We start from the raw sequence: 24,304 nt of genomic DNA on the forward strand, positions 1-24,304 counted from the left end.
CACTTACCTCCTCACTAGCTGGAGTGCCTGAATTGGACTTTTGTAGAGCATGTCTGTTTTGCACCGATTCTGGATGAGCGAATGCGGTGGTAAAGGGGAAAGTGCCGGTAAGGTTGGGCGTGCAGCCCATTAAGTCAATTTAAATGCATGCAAATGCATTGAAATGGCCGTCGCGCCCGTTTCGGGCATGATCCCGATCGCGGCCATTTTCGGGCCTTGCTAAAGGGAGAACCGGCGCGGAGGTGGATGCAGATCACACTTGTCGCCTCACACCCGACTTTACCAAGTTTTTGCACCCGGATATGGGCACAACATGATGGTAAAATCGGGCCCTATGTTGTCCAAATGTGGCAGAAATTGTCTCGTCACTTTATACATTGTCATTAAGTGGTACAAAACAGGTTTCCAGCGAGAACAGCATTAGAAGAACTTAAAGACTGATACAATACAATGTTAGCTGAGAACACAGCAAAAATGGCAAACATGCAATAGCTTATTTTGCTCGGCTCAGGATCTGCACAGATACCTCAACTGAGATGGGGTTATTTGTGTGTTGTAAGAAAGAACTCAATAAGCTGCCCTGATCTGCTACTGTCCTGCAGTACAGTGCTCCCCTGTTAGAAGGTGACATACACTTGCTTAACAAAGTCTACGCAGGGAACCACAGACTCTTAACTGTTTGTATGTGTCTTCTTCAGGTTACGGAAAGGATGTGGTGCCGGTTGTAACAGTGGTGGAAATATTGAGGATTCGGATGCGGGTGGAGTCTCCTGTGCCAGTAATAATGTAACTGCAAATGAGTCCCAAAGTAGTACTTCCCACGGAGGTTCTGGACCAGCTGGATATGGGCCTGGAGCAGGTCTCCAGCCTCCAGTCACATCTAACCCACCCATATTGGGTAAGGTTTTGTTATTCTGTATTACACAGCACCATTAATGTTGGGTTCAGTTTACTCTGATGGTCCATTGCAGATCTGCTAAGCAGTGAACAGTTAGAGGACACTGGACTCTCCGCATCGTTCAGAACCTCTGTATTTGATGCAGCTTAATCTCAAGGGCAAACATTCACTGGCATAGCCAGAAGGCGTTTTGGTAAACATCAAACAGTTCATCTTGCTTTTAGACCCTTTAAATCAGGCGTGACAGATTAACAATGACACCTCTACTGTCCAGTCAGTATTGTTTGATGTGTTTTGAAATGTATTTTTATGTCTTTGATATTAGCTTTGACTCGGTGGGTTGAACTCTCACCTGTTATAGAGGGTTTTGCGTTCAAGCTCCAACACAGACATGAGCACAAAATATCAGCTAGCAATATTAAGGGACTGTTGGTGTGGCTGTCTGTCACACAGGATGTATAACTGAGGTCCTGACTACCTTCACAACTAGACGTAAATGATCCAATTGTACTATTTTGAACAAGAACAGGAAAGTTCTCCTCGCCTCCTGACCCTCTGCGTGGGTTTCCTCCAGGTGCTCCAGTTTCCTCCTACAGTCCAAAGCTGTACAGATCAGGTTGATTGGCCATGTTAATTGCCCCTTAGTGTCAGGGGAATTAGCAGGGTAAATACGTGGGGTTGCGGGGATAGTGCCTGGGTGGGATTGTTGTCGGTGCAGAGTCGATGGGCCGGATGGCTGCCTCCCGCACTGTAGGGATTCTATGAGCTTTTCTGATCCAATTGATGTCTATGAGACCTTGCTGTGCACAAATTCGCTGCCACTTTTCCTGCATTTACAGCAGTGACCACTTCAAAAATTGGCCATAAAGTCTTGGAGACTTTATGTGATCTTACAAAGTGTAATATAAGTACAAGACATTCTTTCTGTGGTAATAGACTCCAGAGAGAGACAAGCACACAATTTCATAGAAATGCAGATTTTGTAATTGGTCCACTTATAGATTTGGCAGCCAGTTTATTTTGGAATAAGACCAGCAGTTATGAATTTTTAAACCGCTACGGCAGCCTGCTGAGGGATATATAAAAAAAAACAACAAACGCAAGAACAGTCTTGGAAGTGGAACTGCATCAAATAAATAACAAAATGACATTTGCTTAACCCCTGCAGCTTGTAAAGGAGATTTTAAAAAAGGGGAATAATTGTCTGTCAAATTCCATAACTAAATTGCATTCTTTTGTCTTTCTCTGAGGCGATGGATAACACTTCTATTGTCAATATCTATTTAAAATCTTACAGCTTGCATTTCCTGCATAAATTAACCTCCTTGCTTCCTGTGTCATATTTTTACAACATGAACATTTTTATAATGCTTTTAATGTGACCAAAAACACCCCCACTGTGCTTCATAAAGATGTACGGGGAAACTGGGCGCAGAGCCCAAGGTAATGTTAGGAAGAATGATCAAAAAATTTAAAAAGAGGAAGGATCCTAAAGCAGAGAGGAAGGTGGAGAGGCAGAATTGTTCAGGGAGAGAAATTTTACAACATGGGACTTAAGTGGCCACAAATAATTAAACAAAGAGGGAGAAGGATGCACAGAGGCTGGAATCAGAAGAAAGGACTGTTTAGGAGCTATGTAATACTGCTGGAGTTTAAAGAGATTGAGAGGGGCAAGGGCATGGAGGGATTTGAACACATGGCTTAAAAACCTGGTCATGAATTTTAATTTTTTGCAGCTTTGGAGGAGTGGAAGAAATTGTGGGCCTATTAATGGTTTCATTACAATTTTCACAAAAGTTTCAGCTTCTTGCAAAACCTGGGCTTTGACCACCCGGGGCGGCACGGTGGCACAGTGGTTAGCACTGCTGTGTGGAGTTTGCACGTTCTCCCCGTGTCTGCATGGGTTTCCTCCGGGTGCTCCAATTTCCTCCCACGGTCCGAAAGACGTGCTGGTTAGGTGCATTGACCGTGCTAAATTCTCCCTCAGTGTACCCGATCAGGCGCCAGAGTGTGGCGGCTAGGAGATTTTCACAGTAACTTCATTGCAGTGTTAATGTAAACCTACTTGTGACACTAATAAATGAACTAAGCTGATATTTTGTTAAGCTGAAGGTGGGTGCTGCAGTCTGAACTAGTGCAGTTTGGACAATTTCCAATACGCATCAATGGCATGAAAATATTTCTCTGTCTCTCCCAAAATCTATTTTCAAATAGTCTGATGAAAAGCTGCAGGATAAATTAAAGTGATTTACTGATGAAAAGTTTTCATTGACTTTTTAAAAAGTGGAATGTTTGTGAGAGACAGCGAATAAGATTTACAGAATGAACTAGAGTTTGAATTTACTTGTTTATTACAGCTTTAGACGGAGTTTAAATCATAATCCATATCCTCCAGATTTCCTTTATAGAGTTATGCAGTGGAAAGAAATTCAGAGGGTCTTCCCTCCTCTTAATTTGAATCATTTTGAGGGTGGAATTGTTGAATATTGAAAGTAAGCAAAAAATGTAATTCTCACCTGCTTCTCATTCAGTCAACATTCTCTCTCGGTTTGAGTTTATTATTGGACATTAGAATATAACAAGTCATTAGTTAAGGGGAGGATAGTTTCTTTAAATTGTTGCTAATAGTTTACAAGTGATTTATTATAACATGAAGATGTAAACATAATTGTATATTATCAAAATGCTATGACTTAAAATGTTTGTGGGACCACCTTCACAGATGTTGCCAGACATGCTGAGTTTTAACAGCACTCTCGGTTTTTATTGTACAAAGAGTTATTTGTTGTTGATTTCAACAGGCACCAGCCACAGCAGTCACTCAGTGCAATCCAGCCTTGTCAGACATTCCCCTGCACGTGCCTCAGTTGCCAGCCAGTCTTCATATCGATATAACACCCGTCACTCTTCCTTACGGACATCTGCCACTGGCCTGGTGCCATGCCGCCGTTCCTCAACCAGCCAGTTGTCTTTGCGAAACCTGCCCAGCTCAATCCAGTCCCGACTGTCCATGGTGAACCAGATAGAACCATCAAGCCAAACAGGCACTCTGAGCATACAGTGCGGCCTGCCCTCATCCAGCAGCTCCAGCCAGAGCATTCCCATCTGCAAACGCAACACACTGGCAGGACTTCTAGGAGCGGAAGGTGTCACCAGTGTAGACATTCAGCCCGGCAGCAACTCGAGCACAGCGTTTAACACACCTGCCAAGAAGGAGGAAATTAACTACAGAGTCCAGGTACGTACTCATTGAGAAATGTATTTCACACAAGCTGGAGATGAAATGACACAGCAGTAAACATTTCCTGTTGTGGTTCCTACATTAAAATAAGTCGTATCTCACAGCCGCCCAAGGAAGCTACTGTGGAGCAACTCACCTTCTAAGTTAAGCCCAGGGACAAATGACCTCTGAGTCTTGGGACCCCACTGAAGAAGCTCACACAGCTTCGTTCTAATTGTGTTTACATTATCGCTGGCTAATGTCATGTTTTGAGCCTTGACAGTGGAAAGAGCTGTTCTTGTGTCGTTGCCTCACCGATGGATAAATCTTAAATCAGTACATAATCTTTCAGCATCCGGAGCTTGGGACTCAGGGGGAGAATTCTGCACTAGTTGAACTCGTATTCCAGCACAAAGGAAGATGGTTGTAGTTGTTGGAGGCCAATCATCTCAGTAATGGGACATCATTGCAGGAGCTCTTCAGCATCGTGTCCTAGGCCTTACCATCCTCAACTGTTTTATCAATGACTTTCTCGACATCATAAAGTCAGAAGTGGGGATGTTCACTTCTGACAGCACAATGCTCAGTACCATTCGCAACGACGTACAGTAGCAATTCATGTTGAAATAGAAACACAGAAAATAGCAACAGGAGGAGGCCATTCGGCCCTTTGAGCCTGTTCTGTCATTCATTATGATCATGGCTGATCATTCAACTCAATAGCTTGACCCCACCTACCTGCCATATCCTTTGATCCCCTTCAGCAAGACCTTGACAACATTCAGGCTTGGGCCGATAAATGTGGCAAATAACATTTGTGCCATATAAATGCCAGGCAATAACCATCTCCAACAGGGAAATCTAATCTCCTCCCCTTGACTTTCAACAGCATTTGAATTCCCCATTATCAACATCCTGGTGGTTACTATTGACCAGAAACTTAACTACACCAGCCATATCAATGAGGCTACAAGAGCACATCAGAGGCTGGGAATTCTGTGCCAAGTAACTCACCCTCAATCCCTAAAACCCTGTCCACTGTCTTTAAGGCATAAGTCAGAAATGTGATGGAATACTGCCCATTTGCCTGGATGAGTGTACGTCCGACAACACTCAAGAAGCTTGACGCCTTCCAGGGCAAAACATCCAACTTGATTGGCATTAAACATTCACTCCTTATATTACCAGAGCAGTGCCACCAGTGTGTGTCATCTAGAAGAAGCACTCTCGCCAAGGCTGCTTCAATAGTACCTTTCAAACACATGATTTTTTTTACCACCTAGAAGGACAAGGACAACAGATGAATGGGAACACCACCAAGCTTCTCTCCAAGCCACAAATTATTCTGACTTGGAACTATACTGCATTTCCTTCATTGGGTCAAAGTCCTGGATCTCCAGTGAGTAGCACCCTGCCTCTGAGCCAGAAGCTAAAGGTTCAAGTCTCACTCCAGGACTTGATGACCAAGGAAGGCGCGTTCATAATGGGACCAAACAAATTGAGTAAATCCTTAGCATATATGGCGATAGCTAGTGGTAAGAGTAGTAAGAATCCTGGTCAGCCATGTGATGGAAAGAAATTGGAGTCTCCACCATCACTATCCATTGCTCCAGGCTACAAGATGCATGTAAAAGTGTATGCTGCCATCACAACTTGGACTCCTTGGGGGACTCAATTGGTGCCAACAGTGCAGGGTTCGATCCCCATTCCGCCTGAGTGGATTTGGGACCTGCTTCCTTGCCCTACCCATGGTGGAGGTTGTGGCACTGTGGGTGGATGTGCCTTCGGGCTGAGAACTGAAGAATATAAATGTATTTTCAGTTTGGGTGCTAGATCGGATATTCTCATGAAAAATGTTTGCCAGTTAATGATGCCAGTGATTCTTTTCTTGTTTAATTGTAGATAATTGACACTGGCCAAGTCATGGAAGCCATCAACATGTCCAAGAGGAGAGAGCTTCACTGGCCAGATGAAGTAATCCGCATGCGAGCTGGTCGGATCAGCTGGAAAGACTGGAGCCCTCAGGAGGGCATGGAAGGCAATGTAAGTTTCTATATCCATCAGTAACTCTTATTTTAATAAATGGAGCATCCCTCTTAAGTACTCGTGTGACTGGTTAAGATGGTGCACAGAATTCAAAAATCAGCAAGAGTGGAGTAAGAAATGGTATAAAAGTTGGTATATGGGAGGACAGTGAGATAATCTCAGACAGATTATGTATATTTGAGTTTTCAAAAGGGAGTAACAAAGTTAAATGAGAAGATGTTTATTGGTAATCAAGAGTTAGTCGAAAGTGAAGTTCAGTATAGCGATGAATTCAAGTACAATGAAAGATTCAAATAAAAATGCTCAGTTAATATCAGTGTTGTAAATAGTGGTAGTCAGATGTTTCCAAATTATCTCTTGTATTTTTAAAAATCTCTCTGAAACTCTAATTGGTCTGTTTCAGAACAGTCCTCAGGATGTGCAAGAGTACTTCTCAGCCAGTGAAACACTTTTGAATTGTGGTCACTGTTGTAATGTAGGAATTGGGGCACTAATTTGCACGTAGCAAATCCCCACAACCCCCCCCCCCCCCAGGGAGATAATAAGGGACTCATTTGTATATTTATTCTTTTGTGGGATGTGGGAGTCACTGGCGAGGCCAATATTATGGGTGGCACGGTGGCACAATGGTTAGCACTGCTTGGGTCACTGTCTGTGCGGAGTCTGCACATTCTCCCTGTGTCTGTGGGTTTCCTCCAGGTGCTCCGGTTTCCTCCCACGGTCCGAAAGACATGCTGGTTAGGTGCATTGGCCGTGCTAAATTCTCCCTTGGTGTCCCCGAACAGGCGCCGGAGTGTGGCAACTAGGGGATTTTCACTGTAACTTCATTGCAGTGTCAATGTAAACCTACTTGTGACACTAATAAATAAATTTGTTGACATCCCTAATTGCCCTTGGCTTACTAGATCATTTCAGAGTCAATCATGTTGCTTTGGGTCTGGAGTCCATGTAGGCCAGACCAGGTAAGGACGGCAGATTTCCTTCCCTCAAGGACCTTATTGAGCCAGATGGATTTTTACAACAATCGACAATGGCTTCATGGTCATCATTACTGAGACTAGCTTTATAAAATTATCTTTCTGATTGAGATTAAATTCCACCAGCTACCATGGTGGGATTTGAACCCATGTCCCCCAAGACCATTGTTCTAGGCTTCTGGATTACTAGTTCAGTGGCATTATGACCACCTCACCATCTCCTTCTTATGTCAACCAAAGACACACAGCCTCGGGTTAATGTCTCATCTGAAAGGCTGACCATTGCACCACTGAGAGTGCAACATCCCTTAGAGTGCAACACTGCTAACATACCAGCTAAGATTGTGCACTGGAGTCTTTAGAATGGGATTGAACCCTCAACCTTTGATTTTGAAGCAAGAACCACTAAGCCAAGGGTTACAGAATTGTGCATCTCCAGCCTCAAATGGGTCTTCATTAGAGTGGCAGTGAAAAGTAGCATAAATAGGGGAGAACCACACATGAAAGTTCTCTAAGCACTGCAGCACTAGGCATTTTATGCAGTACAAAAATGTATTCCATAGCACCAAGATGTGTTCACTCTGGATGTATTGCAATCTATGTTCTTTATAATTTGCAGTGTTGGGATTCTTCAAACTCGGTTTCATGCAGGGTTTTTAGTTAGAATTTTGACCCTATTCTGTTCAGAGACATTGCTGTATTAATTTAAATTGCTTGACAGGTACGTGAAAGCCTGTTTACAGCTTAAGTACACAGGGGATATTGTCTGCTCTGTACTGACAGGTAAAACAGGACAACAGAAAGATGCATGTTTTCCACTATGAACTCTCCAGTCAGGTTATATATACCTCTCCAATTGTGATTATGCCACAAATTGTTAACAACATGAGTTTACAGCCCAAATGTACATAGGCCAAGTAATGATTAAGACAGACTGAGAGAGAGGTTTTCCCTCCAGCCAAAGCTGCCACTTTCATGCACGTTAGATGTCAGATCAGTGCTGCAGTCTGCCTCAATGTAAAAATAAGGGAATAGTCATTAGTGCTGAATCTGTATCATTGTAAACTGAGCTTGGTTTGTGATGGTACTCATTGTGACATATGACCTTGCCGGAGTCCTGCTTGACACCAATTCCTGCTTCCTTCTCCTGAGTCATCTTGCATCAAGCAGTGCAATCAGGTTGTCATCTTAATTGGTGCAACCCTTCATGCAGGGGCAACAAAAAGATAGCAAATGAGCTGCAACACAGAGCCCTGACCAGTGCAACCGGGACTCCCCTCTAAGATCCATGACGTGGAGATGCCGGCGTTGGACTGGGGTTGACACAGTAAAATCTCACACCAGGTTAGTCATAGGATCATAGAATCCCTACAGAGCAGAAGGAGGCCATTTGGCCCATTGAGTCTGCACTGACCACAATCCCACCCAGGCCCTATTCCCGTAACCGTACATAATTACCCTGATAATCCCGACACTAGGGTCAATTTAGCATGGCCAATCAACCTAACGTGCACATCTTTGGACTATGGGAGGAAACCGGAGCACCTGGAGGAAACCCACGCAGACACGGTGAGAACATGCAGACTCCAAACAGTGACCCGAGGCCGGAATCAAACCCGGGTCCCTGACGCTGTGAGGCAGCAGTGCTAACCACTGTGCCACCGCGCTGCCCCTGATGAAGGAGCAGTGCTCCGAAAGCTCGTAATTCCAAATAAACCTGTTGGACTTTAGCCTGGTGTTGTGAGACTTCTTACTGTGTTCAAAGATCCAGTTTCGGGAATTCCAGTTTCAGGAATTCCAGTTTCGGGAATTGCATTTACCGAGGGGATTGCTGCACAGGATTTGACTGTAACTACAATGGTGCGTCATACACATAAGAACATTTAATTTACCCACACATCAAACTTTTCACTGCTGATTTCAGCTGGAACTTTTTATTTTCACTGTATTGAAAATCCTGGATGGCTGCTTCAGTGTAGGTCTCCAATCTCAGTTGTACCGAAGGAGGAATGAGCTCTGCAGCAGTGGGGTGTGGGGTAGAATCAGTGACTTTTGGATTTCTTTTATGCTCCTATCTGGTTTTAAAATGAACTCCTTTGTCCGTCCACTTGATTATTCAACAATGGGAAGATGGGAAATGAAATAGGAGGAAAAGAACACAAAATGATGGTGAAATCATAGAACCCTACAGCGCAGGAAGCCATTTGGCCCATCGAGTCTGCACCAACCACAATCCCACCCACGCCCCATAACCCCAAGCATTTACCCTAGCTAGCCCCCTGACAAGCAATTTAGCATGGCCAATCCACCTAATCTGCACATCTTTGGATTGTGGGAGGAAACCGGAGCACCCGGAGGAAACCCCACACAGACACGGGGAGAATGTGCAAACTCCACACAGACATTGACCCAAGCCAGGAATCGAACCCAGGTCCCTGGCGCTGTGAGGCAGCAGTCTAACTAACCACTGTGCACCGTACTGTGAATAATAATCCAAGGCAGTTTTAAGCTGGAAACCAGTATATTCAAGATCAATGAAACCATTGGGCAGAATAATTTGTACATTTGATCATGGAAATTCTTCACTATTCCAGATTTATTTTGTTTCCTAACCAGTTCATTGTTTCCTTCTGTGTAATTAGGTGATTCACCGTTGGGTGCCTTGCAGCAGAGAGCCAAGTAGCAGGTCACACATAGACAAGACGATCCTGCTGGTTCAGATTGAAGACAAGTATGTTCCCATCATTGAGACTGGGGTCCTGGAACTGGGGGCCAAAGTTTGAAACTCTTGCAGCAGTCGTGGGAGATGGAAATTGGAATAATTTTCTCTGCCATCCTGTGGTCCAAATGCGTTACTGCAACAGCTGGAGGCTGGCTTTGATCATCCAGAATTTAAAACTTCCCCCACGGGCCTGCAGTAAAAAGCTTCGAAGGATGTTGTGCTGTTGGACCTCTTCTGAGGTGAAAAAGGAAAACTGCGTGGAGGCAGAACTCTGATCTAAAACTATATTTTGTTTTTTTTTAAACATTTAAAAGAATTCTATGCATTTCATATGCTTTAAAAGAACATTTTTCTTAAGTTGTTTGGTAGATTCTGTTGAGGATTTTGTCCATGTTTATTTATTTGCCAATACTGAGAATGCCATAGTTTCATGCAGTGCACGTTTAAAAACTCTTTAAAAAAGAAAATATTGTTTTTGAAGTTATTGATAGGTTAGAATTCTATTGACCATACAAAAGAACTATAATGTCCAGTTTGATCATTTCACTACTGTCTCATTCCTTCTGAGTTGTGACTGTGTTAAAGACAACTGCACTAATTAACAACAATGCACTAAATATTCTGGGATTGCTCAGAGCTTTTTATTTATATAAATGCCATTATACTTTAAAATGCCTTTTGGGATGAGAACATTTAATCATCAGCTCACGTCATGCTCCAAACTCGCCTTTATTCTTTTTATTTTGACTTGGAGTTATTTTTATTGTTTCAATAGAACTTGTATACAGTTGTATAATTTTTTTGATATTTATTACTGTGAACCTTTCTTTTGTTATAAAAGCTTTTGTTTCTGTATATTCAGGGATAAGAAATTTTAAGATTAAAAAGCTGACAGTGGGTTCAGCAGTGGTTTTGCTGGACTGAATTGCAAAATGACTGGATACAGTTCACTGTTTCCTCACAGGCCGTGCAATTTAAACCCCTTCCTCATGTATCAAATGACCACCACCACCACAAAGCATATATCAAGGGGACGGGTGCTTATGTGTATGTATACAGAAAACTTGTAAATAATGTAGTTGATGTTTAAAACAAAGATGACAGAAGCCTAAGTGAAGATGTTTTTTTTTTCGCAGTGTACTGCATCTGAAACTAAATACAGTATTGAAACTACGATCAATAAAGCAATTTTATAATAAAGCAAATCCTTCTTGGTGTAGCATTTGTCGCCAATTTTATTTAATCCTTATGTTGTAATATACAAACAGCTTTCATTGCAAAAGGAGGCCATTCAGCCCTTTGAGTCTGCACTGACTCCTCCAACAGCCATTTGACCTATTGAGTCTGCACCGACTCTTTGACGGTTTATGTATAGAAAAGACTAAGAGACTTGTTAGAGTAGTAATAGATAAATTTTTTACAAAGGATAAAAGCAAATTACTGCGGATGCTGGAATCTGAAACCACTGGATAAAAGCTCCCACTAGCTACACCTTTTAGCTTTGACAAAAGGTCATTTGGACTCTAAACGTCAGCTCTTTTCTCTCCTTACAGATGCTGCCAGACCCGCTGAGATTTTCCAGCATTTTCTCTTTTGGTGATTGTTTACAAAGGTTGCTGGGTTGATAACCAGGGGGCACAGATTTATGACAATTGGTAAAGAGCCAGAGGTGACAGCTTTTTAATGCAACAAGTGATTAGTATTTGAAAAGTATTACCTGATGAGGTGGTGCATACAGATTCAATAGCACCCATCAGAAGGGTATTAGATAAATACCTAAAAGAAAATATTGCGAGGACATGGGAAAAGAGCAAGCCCGTGGAACTAACCCAGACAGCACAGACTCAATGAGCTGAAAAGCCTTCTTTGTGTTGACACCTTTTATAATCTCACAGCACCACAAAGCCATTCATAGCCCATGAAGTACTTTGCATTGACATCATCATAGGCAAAGATAATATTAACGTTTGTTTATTTATTAGTCACAAGTAAGGCTTACATTAACACTGCAATTAAGTTACTGTGAAAATCCCCTAGTTGCCACAGTCCGGCGCTGATTCGGGTCAATGCACCCAACCAGCACGTCTTTCAGAATGTGGGAGGAAACCCATGCAGACATGGGGAGAACGTGTAGATTCCACACAGCCAGTGACCCAAGCCGGGAATCGAATCCAGGTCCCTGGCGCACTGTGAAGCAGCAGTGCTAACCACTGTGCTACTGTAATACTTTATGATTTTGGTGGAGGGGATAAATATTGGCAAGCAAACCAAATAATGTCATGAGATTTATTTTTACATCCAGCTGAGGCCAGGTGGGACCTTAGTTTTTAGCATTTCATCTGAACGATAGCACCTCCAACTGTGTAGCACTTCCTCGGTACTGTTTCGGAGCAGGGATTAAATCTCCATGACATCTTAACAAGGAGCCAAAACTGGTATAAAAGGAAGTACAGCGGATGTTCTATTTATTCTTAGAACCTTTCATTTTAAACTATCCCCCATTTAGGAGCACTCGATAGTTATAATGAGGGAATTTTTCATCTGAAGATTACAGTTCTGCCAAAATACGTAAGTGAATAAAATGTCGGTCTAAATGGTCCATGACGAGGGTGGGAATACAATTAGAATGAGACATTTATTATATTGCGTTTGCCAGCACATTTGATTTATTATTGTCACATATTAGTATACAGTGGAAAGTATTGTTTCTTGCGCACTATACAAAACATACCATTCATAGAGAAGGAAACGAGAGTGCAGAATGTAGTGTTACAGTCATAGCTCTACACCCTAGCTATAACTATAACACTACATTCTGCACTCTCCTTTCCTTTATGAACGGTATGCTTTGTATTGTGCGCAAGAAACAATTCTTTTCACTGTATACTAATACATGTGACAATAATAAATCAAATGTTCTGGCAAACACAATATAATAAATGTCTCATTTTAATTAATTGTATTTCCACCCTCATCATGGACCATTCCTATGGTTGGAACAAAGTATGGTCAACTCAATAACATTTAAGTTCAGAAATAATCTCAATAGAGTATGGTATTGAGATGCAGGCTGTTAACCCCATCAGGTATGCTGAAACTGTTCCGACAATGCCATTTGATAGGATGTTCTAGGCATTTGACCCAGCAACCATGAAGGTAATGGTGATATATCTCCAAATTGATGTGGTGGGGAACTTAGAGATGATGTTGCTGTGCACTTGTTGTCTTTACTCCATCTAGATAGTGGAGGTTATGGGTTAAAAGATGCTGCTAAAGAAACCTCGACAAGTTGCTACAGTACATTTTGTATATTATACATGTTGTAGTCAAGGTGTGGCAGTGGTGTTGCGATTGGTGTTTAAGCTAGTGAATGGGGCCGGTCAAGAAAATTGCTATGTCCTGGATGGTGTTGAGCTTCTTGCATGTTACAGCTTTCATCTTTCCAGTTAAGTGTATTCCATCACTCTCCTGATTGTCCTCGTAGATGGTGGAGGTGCTCGAGAGTCAGGTGCTCTTGCTGCAAAATATTTAACATCTGACCATCTCTTGTAGCCACAGCATTTATGTGGCTGGTCCAGTTTAGTTCCTGATCAATAGTGACTTCCAGAATACTAATGATGGTGAGGGGAAGTTCTGAGCAATGATAAGGCCATTGAATGGAAGGGTGGTTAAGTGCTGTCCTATTGGAGATGGTCATTGCTTGGCAGCTTTATGGTGCAAATACTACATGTCATTCATCAGCCCAGATCTATATGTTATCTAGCTCTTTTTGGCATGCAGGCATTTGCTAATAATGAAATGGAGCAGTGGTTAAAATAATTAACCTCAGATAGATGGCTGTGTGAGCTATCTTTTGTTTTGTGTTAGATATGAATCCATCCACTAGGAAAAACTTTACACTGTCCATTGACATCCATTTCATTGCAACTCCTTGGTCAAATACATGACAAATGCAGTCACTACCCTGGAACTCAGTTCATGTCCGTTTTTGCACCAAGTGGTTTTGGAGTTCGGGAACCTGCCAGAATATTGGTGAGTAAATGCCTCTTGCTCCTACTGATGACTCCTTCCATCATCACTGATGATTGGTTGTTGCATTAAAAGGTAAATAAATACAAAAGTCCTCAACACACAGAACAGGCAAAGACTACCTCTCTCAACATCTGCAAAAGCAGAAGGCGGCTGCAGTGACAAGGTGGTCTCAGTCGTGATCTGAGTTGTCACTGAAATCTGATCACCAATTAAAGATTGTGTGGACAATGCTTCCACCTCAAGGTTCCCATGTTTAAAAGGTCAGGTGTGGACTTCTATCAGGGTCATACCAGCAACCCAGAGTAAGCATCACCCTCAAAGCAAGGAACAGCTGACCACAATAACAAATGCAACCATGACACAATCCTAATTTATGGACAAGACATAGCTGGGCAATTTTCCACTTTGTTGCAATGCCAAAGTTGTACTAAAACAACTGGAGCTTTTGACAATAGAGCCAGGATGATGACTGGGTTTGTAGTCTTTGCTATGTTTAGTCATTTTACTATTGAACCATTCATGAGCCTGGGTACGAAAGTTCCTCAACCACTGTGGATTCTGTACTTTCCTCAAAGTGAAGTTTATTTATTAGTGTCATAAGTAGGCTTACATTAACACTGCAATGAAGCTGCTGTGAAAACCCCCTCGTCGCCACAGGGCCTGAAGGCTATCATTAAGGGTAAGGTTGGCATTAGGCGATAAGCAGTAGGTTTCTAAGTCCAGGTTTGCTGCTAATCAACTCCACTGCCTTTCCTCATTCAATTGTTATACCCCTGAGCCTTCACGCTAGTGAATCTATCCTGAAGGGGGAAGAGGAATTAGTTTGGGATGGTACAAGTATTGTGAGTTAATTGTACTATTGACAACATTTTGTAAAGAATATTTACTCCAAACACTTGAACTCAGCGTAGATCTGCAGTTTGACCTTCCAAGAGAGACCAATTATTTTCCTGCTGTGATAGTCGACTTCTGCAGGATCCTTGGACTTGTTGTGGCACTGTCAAGTTTACTCCCTCACAACCTGGCTGCTAACACCTCTCTCGAACATACACTTACAATTTCATAATTGATAAATATTTAAACAAATGATGACTACAACAAATGCAAGCAGTTATCTCGAGAAGAGTGCTAATTGTGGCATTTTCGACTTGTCGTGAAAGAAAAATCAAGTGAAATTATTGAAAATCAAATGGCCAAAAGAGCTCGATCGCATTACCTGAGGATCAATACAGGATGATTATTTAAAATTAGATCTTTATTCTAATAAATATCTAGTAGCTTTATTATTTGATAAAATATCAATTCAATACAGAATTTCTGAAAATTAACAACAGGGCATAATTAACATGAGCAGAATATCTAATTTACAGCTAACTGCTTAGACTTTGGAGAATTACTGATTGAAGAGATGAATGAATCTCACAGCCACACACTGTAACGTGGCCCAAGCCATTTTTAATAGGCCTGAACTTATTCCTCACTTAGGAAAGGTACAAGTGAAATCACTGCAGTTGCAACCAAATCATGTTATCAGCACTCCCAGTTATTGTTCATCCTTTAAGTTTAAATGTAATCAATTTTTATTATAAGAGGAAAAAAATCTCCCAAGTTAAAGCAAATAATTAAATCATTCCACATGCTGGGGATGATGCTTCAGAACATGGGTCAGAATCTTCCTGTGCCACCCGCCATGGGAATCGTAGCGGGCGGGACACGGACCAGGCAAAGGTCTGTTACCCTCAGGCGGCATTTTCCAGCTTTGGGACGAGTGTGGCCAGAAAATCCCGCCCATGGAGTCTGTACAAAACATCAGTAGAGATCATAGACCCTAATGAGAAATGACAATATGTCTCTCAACGGTGGCTTAAAAGTGGTCCCAATGGCAGTCCAAATTGAACAGGTTTGCTTATAAAATTTAAATCTCTACCTAATTAAATACAGGATGTGGAGATGCCGGCGTTGGACTGGGATAGGCACAGTAAGAAGTCTCACAACACCAGGTTAAAGTCCAGCAGGTTTATTTGGTAGCACGAGCTTTCGGAGCGCTGCCCCTTCATCAGGTGAGTCATCTGATGAAGGAGCAGTGCTCTGAAAGTTCATGCTACCAAATAAACCTGTTGGACTTTAACCTGGTGTTGTGAGACTTCACACTGTAATTAAGCACAGCTCCGATGTTTTAAAGGTGCTTCCAGTACAATGGAATTATTTGTTAACCAGCCATTTCCAAGTGTGTGACGACCCAACTAGGATCTTCTACTTAAGTGCTCACAAGCCCGTGCCTTCGCTATCCATTAAAAACAATGGGGAAAGTTTACAAGCTGTCAGGGAACTCCAGCAGAAAACCCTGCCAAGCATCTCGACATTCATGGACTGAAGCCATCGCTGTGGAATGGATGCTAACGTCTCCATTCAGTATCAGTGATTTTAACCTGCTCCACATCAACCACCATCATTGCTGCTCCATTGCTAAAGTTACACTTTCAACAAAAATCCCTGCCAGCAGATACTAAAGGATAAAAGATAAACATACACTCACTTCATATTGATTTTACATAAATCTCCAGGAAGTATCCGTAGTAAACATGATGATATTTTTAGTCCGGCTTTATATGTCCACTTTCGTAAAAAAATACACTGTTCAAAAATTAAGTTAATAAAAGGAATTTGGTCAGAAGTTACTAAATTAGGTTGGAATAAAGTTGGAAGACGACCAATTTACTTGATGCACGTTTCTGCTTTTTAAAGAAATCTCAGGGCTTTTTGGTTGGCACTGCTGCCTCACAGCGCCAGAGACCCGGGTTCAAATTCTGGCCTCGGGTGACTGTGGAGTTTGCACGTTCTCCCTGTGTCTACGTGGGTTTCCTCCCACCCTCCAAAGATGTGCAGGTTAGGTGAATTGCCCCTCAGTTTCAGGGGGATTAGCAGGGTAAATATGTGGAGTAATGGGGCTACGGCCTGGGTGGGATTGTGGTCGGTGCTGGCTCGATGGGCCAAATGGCCTCCTTCTGCACTGTAGGGATTCTATGCTGCTAGGCTGCTTCAGAGCATGGTTGGAATCTCAAATGGTGTTCTTGCAGGAAAGCACATCAGTGAACCATTGTTTTTTTTAAAAAGCACAACAATCTAATAGCTTCATGGTCATTTTTACTGAAAAGATTTTGTTTTTAAAAAAAAACTGGGTCCAAATTCTCAAATTGCCAGAATTAACTCACATTCTTTGGATTATTAGCCTCTGTATTACTAGTCCAGTAACATAACTATTATACTACCACATCCCTATGCCTATCTCATCATTGGAGCAGAAAATTAAAGGCTTATAAATGGAACAGTTCTAAATTCTGAAGGACCACCTTTAAGGGCTCTATGGGGGATTTCTGGTTGAATTAAATTAGTGCAACTCTCAATGGGATTACTTATGTTTTCTGGTGAAATTGTATAAGCAGAGACGGGTTTACACTTTGGCTGGAAGAGGTTTCCTGAGGACAGCCTCCTATTTTTATTGTCATTATTGCACAACAAGCAGGAGGAGGATTCCCTAAGTCAAACGAAACATAGAAAAACCTCTTGCTGCATTATAAAAGCGGACAGGGAAGTACATTAGAAACATCAATGACATTTAAACATCGGTGACTGAAGCTTTGCGGACACACATTTTTGTTTCCCCCCCCTCATTTTGAGAATCGGGTTAAGCCATTGTTTGTGCTTTCAACTAATGTAACTGTTTATGTTTAGCTATCATAGTTTAGTTTAATTATTAGTGCCACAAGTAGGCTTACACTAACACTGCAATGGAGTTACTGTGAAAATCCCCTAGTTGCCACACTCCAGCGCCTGTTTGGGTACATGAGGGAGAATTTAGCATGGACAATGCACCGAACCAGCACGTCTTTCAGACTGAGAGAGGAAACCCGGAGGAAACCCACGTAGACTTAGGGAGAACGTGCAGACTCCACACAGACAGTGAGCCAAGCCGGGAATCGAACCCGGGTGCCTGGCGCTGTGAGGAAGCAGTGGTAACCACTGTGCTGCCTTTTTAACTAACTAGCATAAATGTGGTTTTAATGTAAACATTTTGCTTTAATTCAACAATAAAATAGTCATCTCTTTAACCGGATATTTTTATAGCCTTTTCATAATCTATGAAGAAATTCAAGGTTGTAAACCCCAAACCAAATAACATTGTTCCACTCTTCCTGTATAAGCTGCTCTACCAAATGATACCATTACTAGAGCAAGTAAAACTTCAACACATCACGTCAGAACTGATATAGCGCATTCAGAAAAGAAGCAGTATGTATAAGTTTGGACATCTTAATTGGTGATTTATTTTGAGAACTTACTTCATTGCCAAGTTAAAACTTGAATCTTTTCCCCCCCTTTTCCTTTAAGTATATTTTGGTACAGTTCCAAGGCTGCCAGCTACTCAGTGATATCCCACACGAAAAGCATGCATTATTTCAGATGAGGAGTTCTGGCAAACTATTAACCGTGGGGGCTTTCATGGTCAAATCCGTTTTCATCAGTGGGCAAATATAAACTTTGCAACTGGTTAGGAGACTGAAGTAGATGCCTTAGCTGTGTTTCCTGTCTCTAGCCCAGAAGAAAGAAGTTAAGTGCAACACCCCCTTACCAAACTCATCACAAACCAGGCTTCCAAACTAGAACCTGGTTATAGGATTCACCTCACTGGGTTGCGCAGTTACAATCGGAATCACTGGGGAAACAAACTGCTGATGCATAATGAGCCTCTATAATTACCATCATACCCAGCTAAGCAAATTGGACCACTTTTAAAACATAAATAACTGATTATTCCATATTTTCACAAATTAAAAATTTCCATCTCACGATAATTGTAAAAGCTGAGAGAGAAAACAGTCAAAATACTTCGATAAAATTACTATTCACCTAATTAAAAGTGAGCAGTTCTACCAACATCCAGCATTTCTATTCACACATTAATTGCTATCCTCTCTGTGCCGATGCATCTTAGCAATCAATCTCAGGCAGATGTTTAAACTGCTCCCCGGGGAGTATTTCAGGTCTGTTGCTCACATCAGCTGTCCAGCTTCCATTGCTGTGATCTGGAACCATCACAGATTGCCATGGCAACATATCCTTTAGGACTATCCGGATCTATCACCTTCAGGCACTGTCCAGCTGATATCTGATACAAAGAATTATTTACCTATAAAAACACGAAACAAAGATTAGAACATAAACTTTAGTTTTAAATAGTTTGTCTTTTCAGATCAGGGAATTTGGTCTGTAGCATCTGGAAAACGATTCTAGAACTCATTACATATTCCTGCAGCGCTAATAATTCTATAATTTATATTAATATTAGTATGTAAAATGGTCTGAACATGGTCCTCCATTCTCCTGCAAGAAGAATCGTACTGTTCCAGAACTTCAATGCACCAGGTGAGCTGGTGATCCATATCCTAAGCACAAGGCTCAGCTTCCCCCATGCCTCGGAACACTAATCGCCCATCGCCAGCACTTGCTTTCTGAGTGAGAATGGAGACTGTGATTAAGGTCAGTGTTAAGGCCAAATCCAGATAAAGTTCAGCGTCCTTTCCACCAAGATTGTGGGGAGGGTGGTAGAAGAGGTTCCTCATCCCAAAAAACGGGATGGGTGGCACGGTGGCAGAGTGGTTAGCACTGCTGCCTCAGAGCGCCAGGGACCCAGGTTCAATTCCAGCCTTTGTCACTGTCTGTGTGGAGTTTGCACTTTCTCCCCGTGTCTGTGTGGGTTTCCTCCAGGTGCTCCGGTTTCTTCCCACAGTCTGAAGATGTGCGGGTTAGGTTGATTGGCCATGCTAAATTGACCCTACTGTCAGGGGGATTAGCAGGGTAAATATGCGGGGTGACGGGAATAGGGCCTGGGTGGGATTGTGGTCAGTACAAACTCGATGAGCCGAATGGCCTCCTTCTGTACTGTAAGGATTCTATGATTCTGCAAGATCTAATGTGGAATGAAGTATTGTCAGAACAGATATGATGGAGAAACTGGGAGAGGGATATATAGTTATTACTAAAATAAAACGGGCTCTGAACAAGTATATTTGAGGCTGTGGTTGGGGTTGCTGGGCTGTTCGTAGACAATCTCTCTCCAGGAATGGGGAAAGTCATAGAAGAGAAAGGAAGAGCCAGAGACTGACCACATGAAAGTGATGGAAGGTGAAGTTAGAAGCAAAAGTAATGAAATCCCCAGATAGGGTGAGGAGATGGAGCAACAACAACACATTCAGTACTAAAAAAACAGATCAGGGAGAGGACCCAACTAAGAAGAATGTTTAACATAACCTACAAAAGAAGCAGACAAAGCTCCGGTCCAAAGTGATTGTTTTTATTTGGAGGAAGTCCAGAAGTCAGAAAGGTTGTTTAGTGTGAGAACAAGTTCAGTTAGGTAGGGGAGAGTGATGGGCAATGGAAACTGATCTAGCCGCCATTCAAGGAGAGTCAATCGGACTGCCGTGGTGGGAAGGAAGATGTGGACTAACTGCGCCATTCAATGAAAAGGTCACAACCAAGTAATTGGAACTGGTTAAAGCAGCAGAGGGGTGTCACAACAGTTGTAGATGTAGGAGAGTAGAAATCAGACAAGGGGAGAAAATATGGAATGAAAAAAAGAGGGACTACGTTCTTGAGGCTGCAAATGATTATGCGGAGCCTGGGAACCACAAGTTCAGTTCATGGAGTTGAGTGAGGGATGGGGGTTAGAAAGTTTCCAGGGAAGATAATGGCTTGCTGTTGTTCAATAATGAGCCCATGATCCAGGGAGAGGGTATCAGAAAGTTCAGCCTGTGCTAGATTCATTCAAGGGCTTGGGAGAAGAAGAGGGAATCAGAAATGAGGTGGCAGTTTGCAAGGAGATGGGAAGTGAAACCAGTAAAAGGTTAGGATTCAGGGGTAAAGCAGAGTGGAACAGGACAAGGAATTATTTAGTTTGATAAGACAGGTGGTGGAATGGAAGCAGCAGAGCACCAGTGAGAGGAACTGAACAAGGCAAGGTGCTTAATGGAGTCAGAGGTACCAGAAAGAGACCAAGATCCAAGAAAGGGCCAGTGTGTCTGAAGTACAGTCAGCTAATGAGGGGTAAGATGTTACTACCTGTGAGCCACATTTCCACCAAAGACTGGGTTATCAATGCAATAATAAGGATGGATACAAAGTCCTTTCTCACAACTAACCAAACATTCTCAGGGAAAATGCAGGAAAAGGCGTGACTGTTGATCTATTGGTAGAACCTGGAAGACAGCAGTCTGTGTGTGGAGCGTAACAAGACTAACATGGTGCATGTCTGTAAAGGTCAAACAAAAGAGGATTGCAGGCTACTACTTGTAAGTAAACAGTGATGGCTTCTTCATTGGATCCTTCAAGGAATGCAGAAACACAGTAGTTGTGGCCTTATCCAAGAGAAACTCATGCCTGGAATGGCAACAGAAAAGCAAAAGAGTAGTGACAGATTACAGCTGGGATTGAAGGGGAAAAGTACAACTGAACTTCTTCCAAGTTGTAAATATACCTCAACAGCCCACGTGCAAAACAATAATGGGTGCTCTGCATAAGGCAATTCAGTATTATTTGAAAATGAATTGGCAACCCTCCAAATTAAATACATTTATTTTTAAAACCAAAGGCGGAGGACAGGCAAACTGCTCCCAGACCTTATACTCGAGAGCTAGCCATGACAATGATCCAGGTAGCCTCCTCCTCTGACTTATGACTGCATTTAGTCTCTCCCCTTGATAGCTGGACTAATGAGTGAACCATCCCACAACATGGAACCATGGCACGAACTTACGTCCCATCAGGTTATGACATCTTTGACATTATTAAAGCAACATGTGTCATATCAATTGTTTCGTGAAAACTTTTTTTTTTAAGAGAAACCAGCATTCTTTTGCCTTTTTTGTTTCTCTAGATGCCTCATCCAAGCAAAGAGTGCAGGTAGGTAGCCTATTTCCCAGACCTATCCAAATTCTACTCGGAAACAGGCAAGGACTGGTAAGGACGGTAAGGACAGTCCAGAAGCTGCACCCAGTGATTTTCATTCCTTGGCCTTCAATCAGTGCTCCCTGACAACAGCACAACAGATCCATAATAACACCAAAAAAGTCTTGCTATTGATCTGCATGTTAGTATTCAATGGCGGGAATCAAATACGCTGTGCCATTGCATAGTTCAGTTATACCTTGTGTTAATACACATGAAGCCATTGTATAGAAACACTGGTACAATGGAAAAAGCTTTCCGATCAGAAATTTATCTTACCCCAAGTGTCCATTGTTGTGATCCGCCACCACCGTGGCATTTCATAAGACGAGGAGAGTCTGATAAATGTGTTTCAGACATATCCAAGCAAAGCAGGTTGGCCAGAATCAGGTCTTGTTCTTCATTATAAATCCAAACCTATAAACACCATCAACAGGGAGTGATTAAAAAATTTTTAAAACACGCAATCTCTCCGAAATGTCAACCAGGATTTTAACAGCAACAGGTGACAAAGGCATTGTGGATACTGAGAATCTGAAATAAAAACAAAATGCTAGCAATAAGTTAAGTTTATTTATTAGTGTCACAAGCAGGCTTACATTAACACTGCAATGAAGTTACTGTGAAAATTCCCTTGGCGCCATACTCTGGTGTCTGTTCGGGTACACTGAGGGATAATTTAGCACGGCCAATGCACCCAACCTGCACATCTTTGGACTGTGGAAGGAAACTGGAGCACCCGGAGGAAACCCACACAGACAATGTGCAGACTCCGCACAGGCAGTGACCCAAGCCGGGAATCAAACCCGGATCGCTGGCACTGAGGCAGCAGTGCTAACCACTGTGCCGCCCCAGCAGGTATACTCAGCAGATCTGGCAGCAAGTGTGAGAGAGAAACAGGGTTAACACTTCAGTTTGATGACCCTTCATCAGAACTTCTGACAGAGCTATCAACACATAATGTAACTAATTTCTCTCTCCACAGATGCGGCTGGATGTTTCTGAGGGTTCAAAACACATGGGGGTGGTGGCCAAATTCTTGAAACTTTACAATTAACCCACGATAAAGCAAAGATGGTGGTGTGTGGGGGGCGGGGGGGGGAAATGCCACTAAGGAAGGATGCGAGGGCACGAGAGAGACAGGACAGAGTAGAACCTCAGAATCTTGGAGTCACTGGATAGTTGATACATTTTCTTTTCCCCCCACTTTGGACTTTTCTTTTGCAATCCTTTTTGAGTTGTGTGTTTGTATGGGGTGAGGGGAGGAGGGGGCTTTTTTCTGGCAGTGACCGGGAGGATATTCTGGTGTGTGACGTTTTTAAAAATTACTCATGAGATATTCAAGTGCAGGAGGCAGTCAGTAAACAGTCAGGAGGCTGAACCTTCAAATGTCAAGTGTTTGAGGGATGACGTCAGAGTCCACTCCCTGGATTGCAAAATATTGCCCGAGGTTCATTGGCAGAACTGGTTCATCACTGCATGAAATATACCTGCGTACACCTTTCTGCTTTTAATTTCTAACAATCAAAAAAAACCAAGGGTTTGCTATCAGGCAAACCTCTGAACAGGTCACAATGCAGAAACATTATAATCTTATAATCCACATAATTGTAACAACTGAAGTAGGACATTTAGCCCCTCAAGGCTGTCAACTCCACATACCCATCTTTGACCTACAAGCCAGGATCTGTGCTACTTTTTGCATTCTGGAATGCTTTTTAGTTTTATATCGACCCTCATCTCTTCAGGCATCCATAGTTTTTCTTCTGGCAAGCTGATCCGGTGAGCAAAGCCACCAAGGGAGTTAGTCATAGAAAAATAGAAACCATTAGGGACAGACCTGGGTTACAGGCCAGATGTGCTGCAGTGACATCAAGGGTAAAAAGGTGCATCTACAGTGTGACAAGTTTACACAGACATTATTATAATTATATGCGCACATTAATTATTGGATTTTTCTTTAATTGTTATAAAAACTTGACAAGAAATCAAATAGGACAAATGTAGGGTTTCAACGCTTTGTAACAGGTATAGGAAAGTTGCATCTCATAACTACTAAGAATCATACAGGAAATTGCGAGAAGGCAGATCGCATAGTGAGCGAATTTTTAAAAATTAATGTATATCCCACGGTGTTGCTCAAGGTTAAGGAGAAGGATATTTATAATGGCATGGGTATTATACCATGTAACGCAATGCACTATACAAAAATGAGTACTTGTCTCTGTGCCCTTGGGAAGTAGCACAAAGGAATGTTCAAGTGGAGAAGTATTTAATGGGACCATGCAGAAAACCCCAGCAAGAAAAGACAAGTTCTCATTTTTTTCCTTGAGTTTACTCAGACATCACTTGTGTAATGAATATTAGGCCGATCAGTTGTATATACTTTAGGTAAATGATGCATAGAC

The 24,304-nt window shown here is 42.2% G+C and overlaps 2 protein-coding genes across 6 annotated transcripts in view; one reads left to right on the forward strand and one right to left on the reverse strand.

Annotated features, from left to right (window-relative positions):
- The window catches only part of pcnx1 (pecanex 1), a 273,657-nt gene extending 262,576 nt beyond the window's left edge, over positions 1 to 11,081 (forward strand). For all 4 annotated transcript variants that reach the window (XM_078233420.1, XM_078233421.1, XM_078233423.1 and 1 more), the window contains 4 exons: positions 699 to 898; positions 3,700 to 4,136; positions 6,021 to 6,161; positions 9,784 to 11,081. In XM_078233420.1, coding sequence (XP_078089546.1) covers positions 699 to 898; positions 3,700 to 4,136; positions 6,021 to 6,161; positions 9,784 to 9,924 — 919 coding nt within the window. In that variant the 3' untranslated portion in view covers positions 9,925 to 11,081. The remainder of the gene's footprint in view (positions 1 to 698; positions 899 to 3,699; positions 4,137 to 6,020; positions 6,162 to 9,783) is intronic.
- Positions 11,082 to 15,159: 4,078 nt separating this feature from the next.
- LOC144506968 (polypeptide N-acetylgalactosaminyltransferase 11-like) overlaps positions 15,160 to 24,304 on the reverse strand; it is a 30,068-nt gene continuing 20,923 nt past the window's right edge. For both annotated transcript variants that reach the window (XM_078233439.1, XM_078233438.1), the window contains 2 exons: positions 22,176 to 22,313; positions 15,160 to 19,083 (listed from right to left, as the gene is read on the reverse strand). In XM_078233439.1, coding sequence (XP_078089565.1) covers positions 18,952 to 19,083; positions 22,176 to 22,313 — 270 coding nt within the window. In that variant the 3' untranslated portion in view covers positions 15,160 to 18,951. The remainder of the gene's footprint in view (positions 19,084 to 22,175; positions 22,314 to 24,304) is intronic.

Source organism: Mustelus asterias, chromosome 18 (genome assembly GCF_964213995.1).
Source record: "Mustelus asterias chromosome 18, sMusAst1.hap1.1, whole genome shotgun sequence".
NCBI classification, from domain to species: Eukaryota; Metazoa; Chordata; class Chondrichthyes; order Carcharhiniformes; family Triakidae; genus Mustelus; species Mustelus asterias.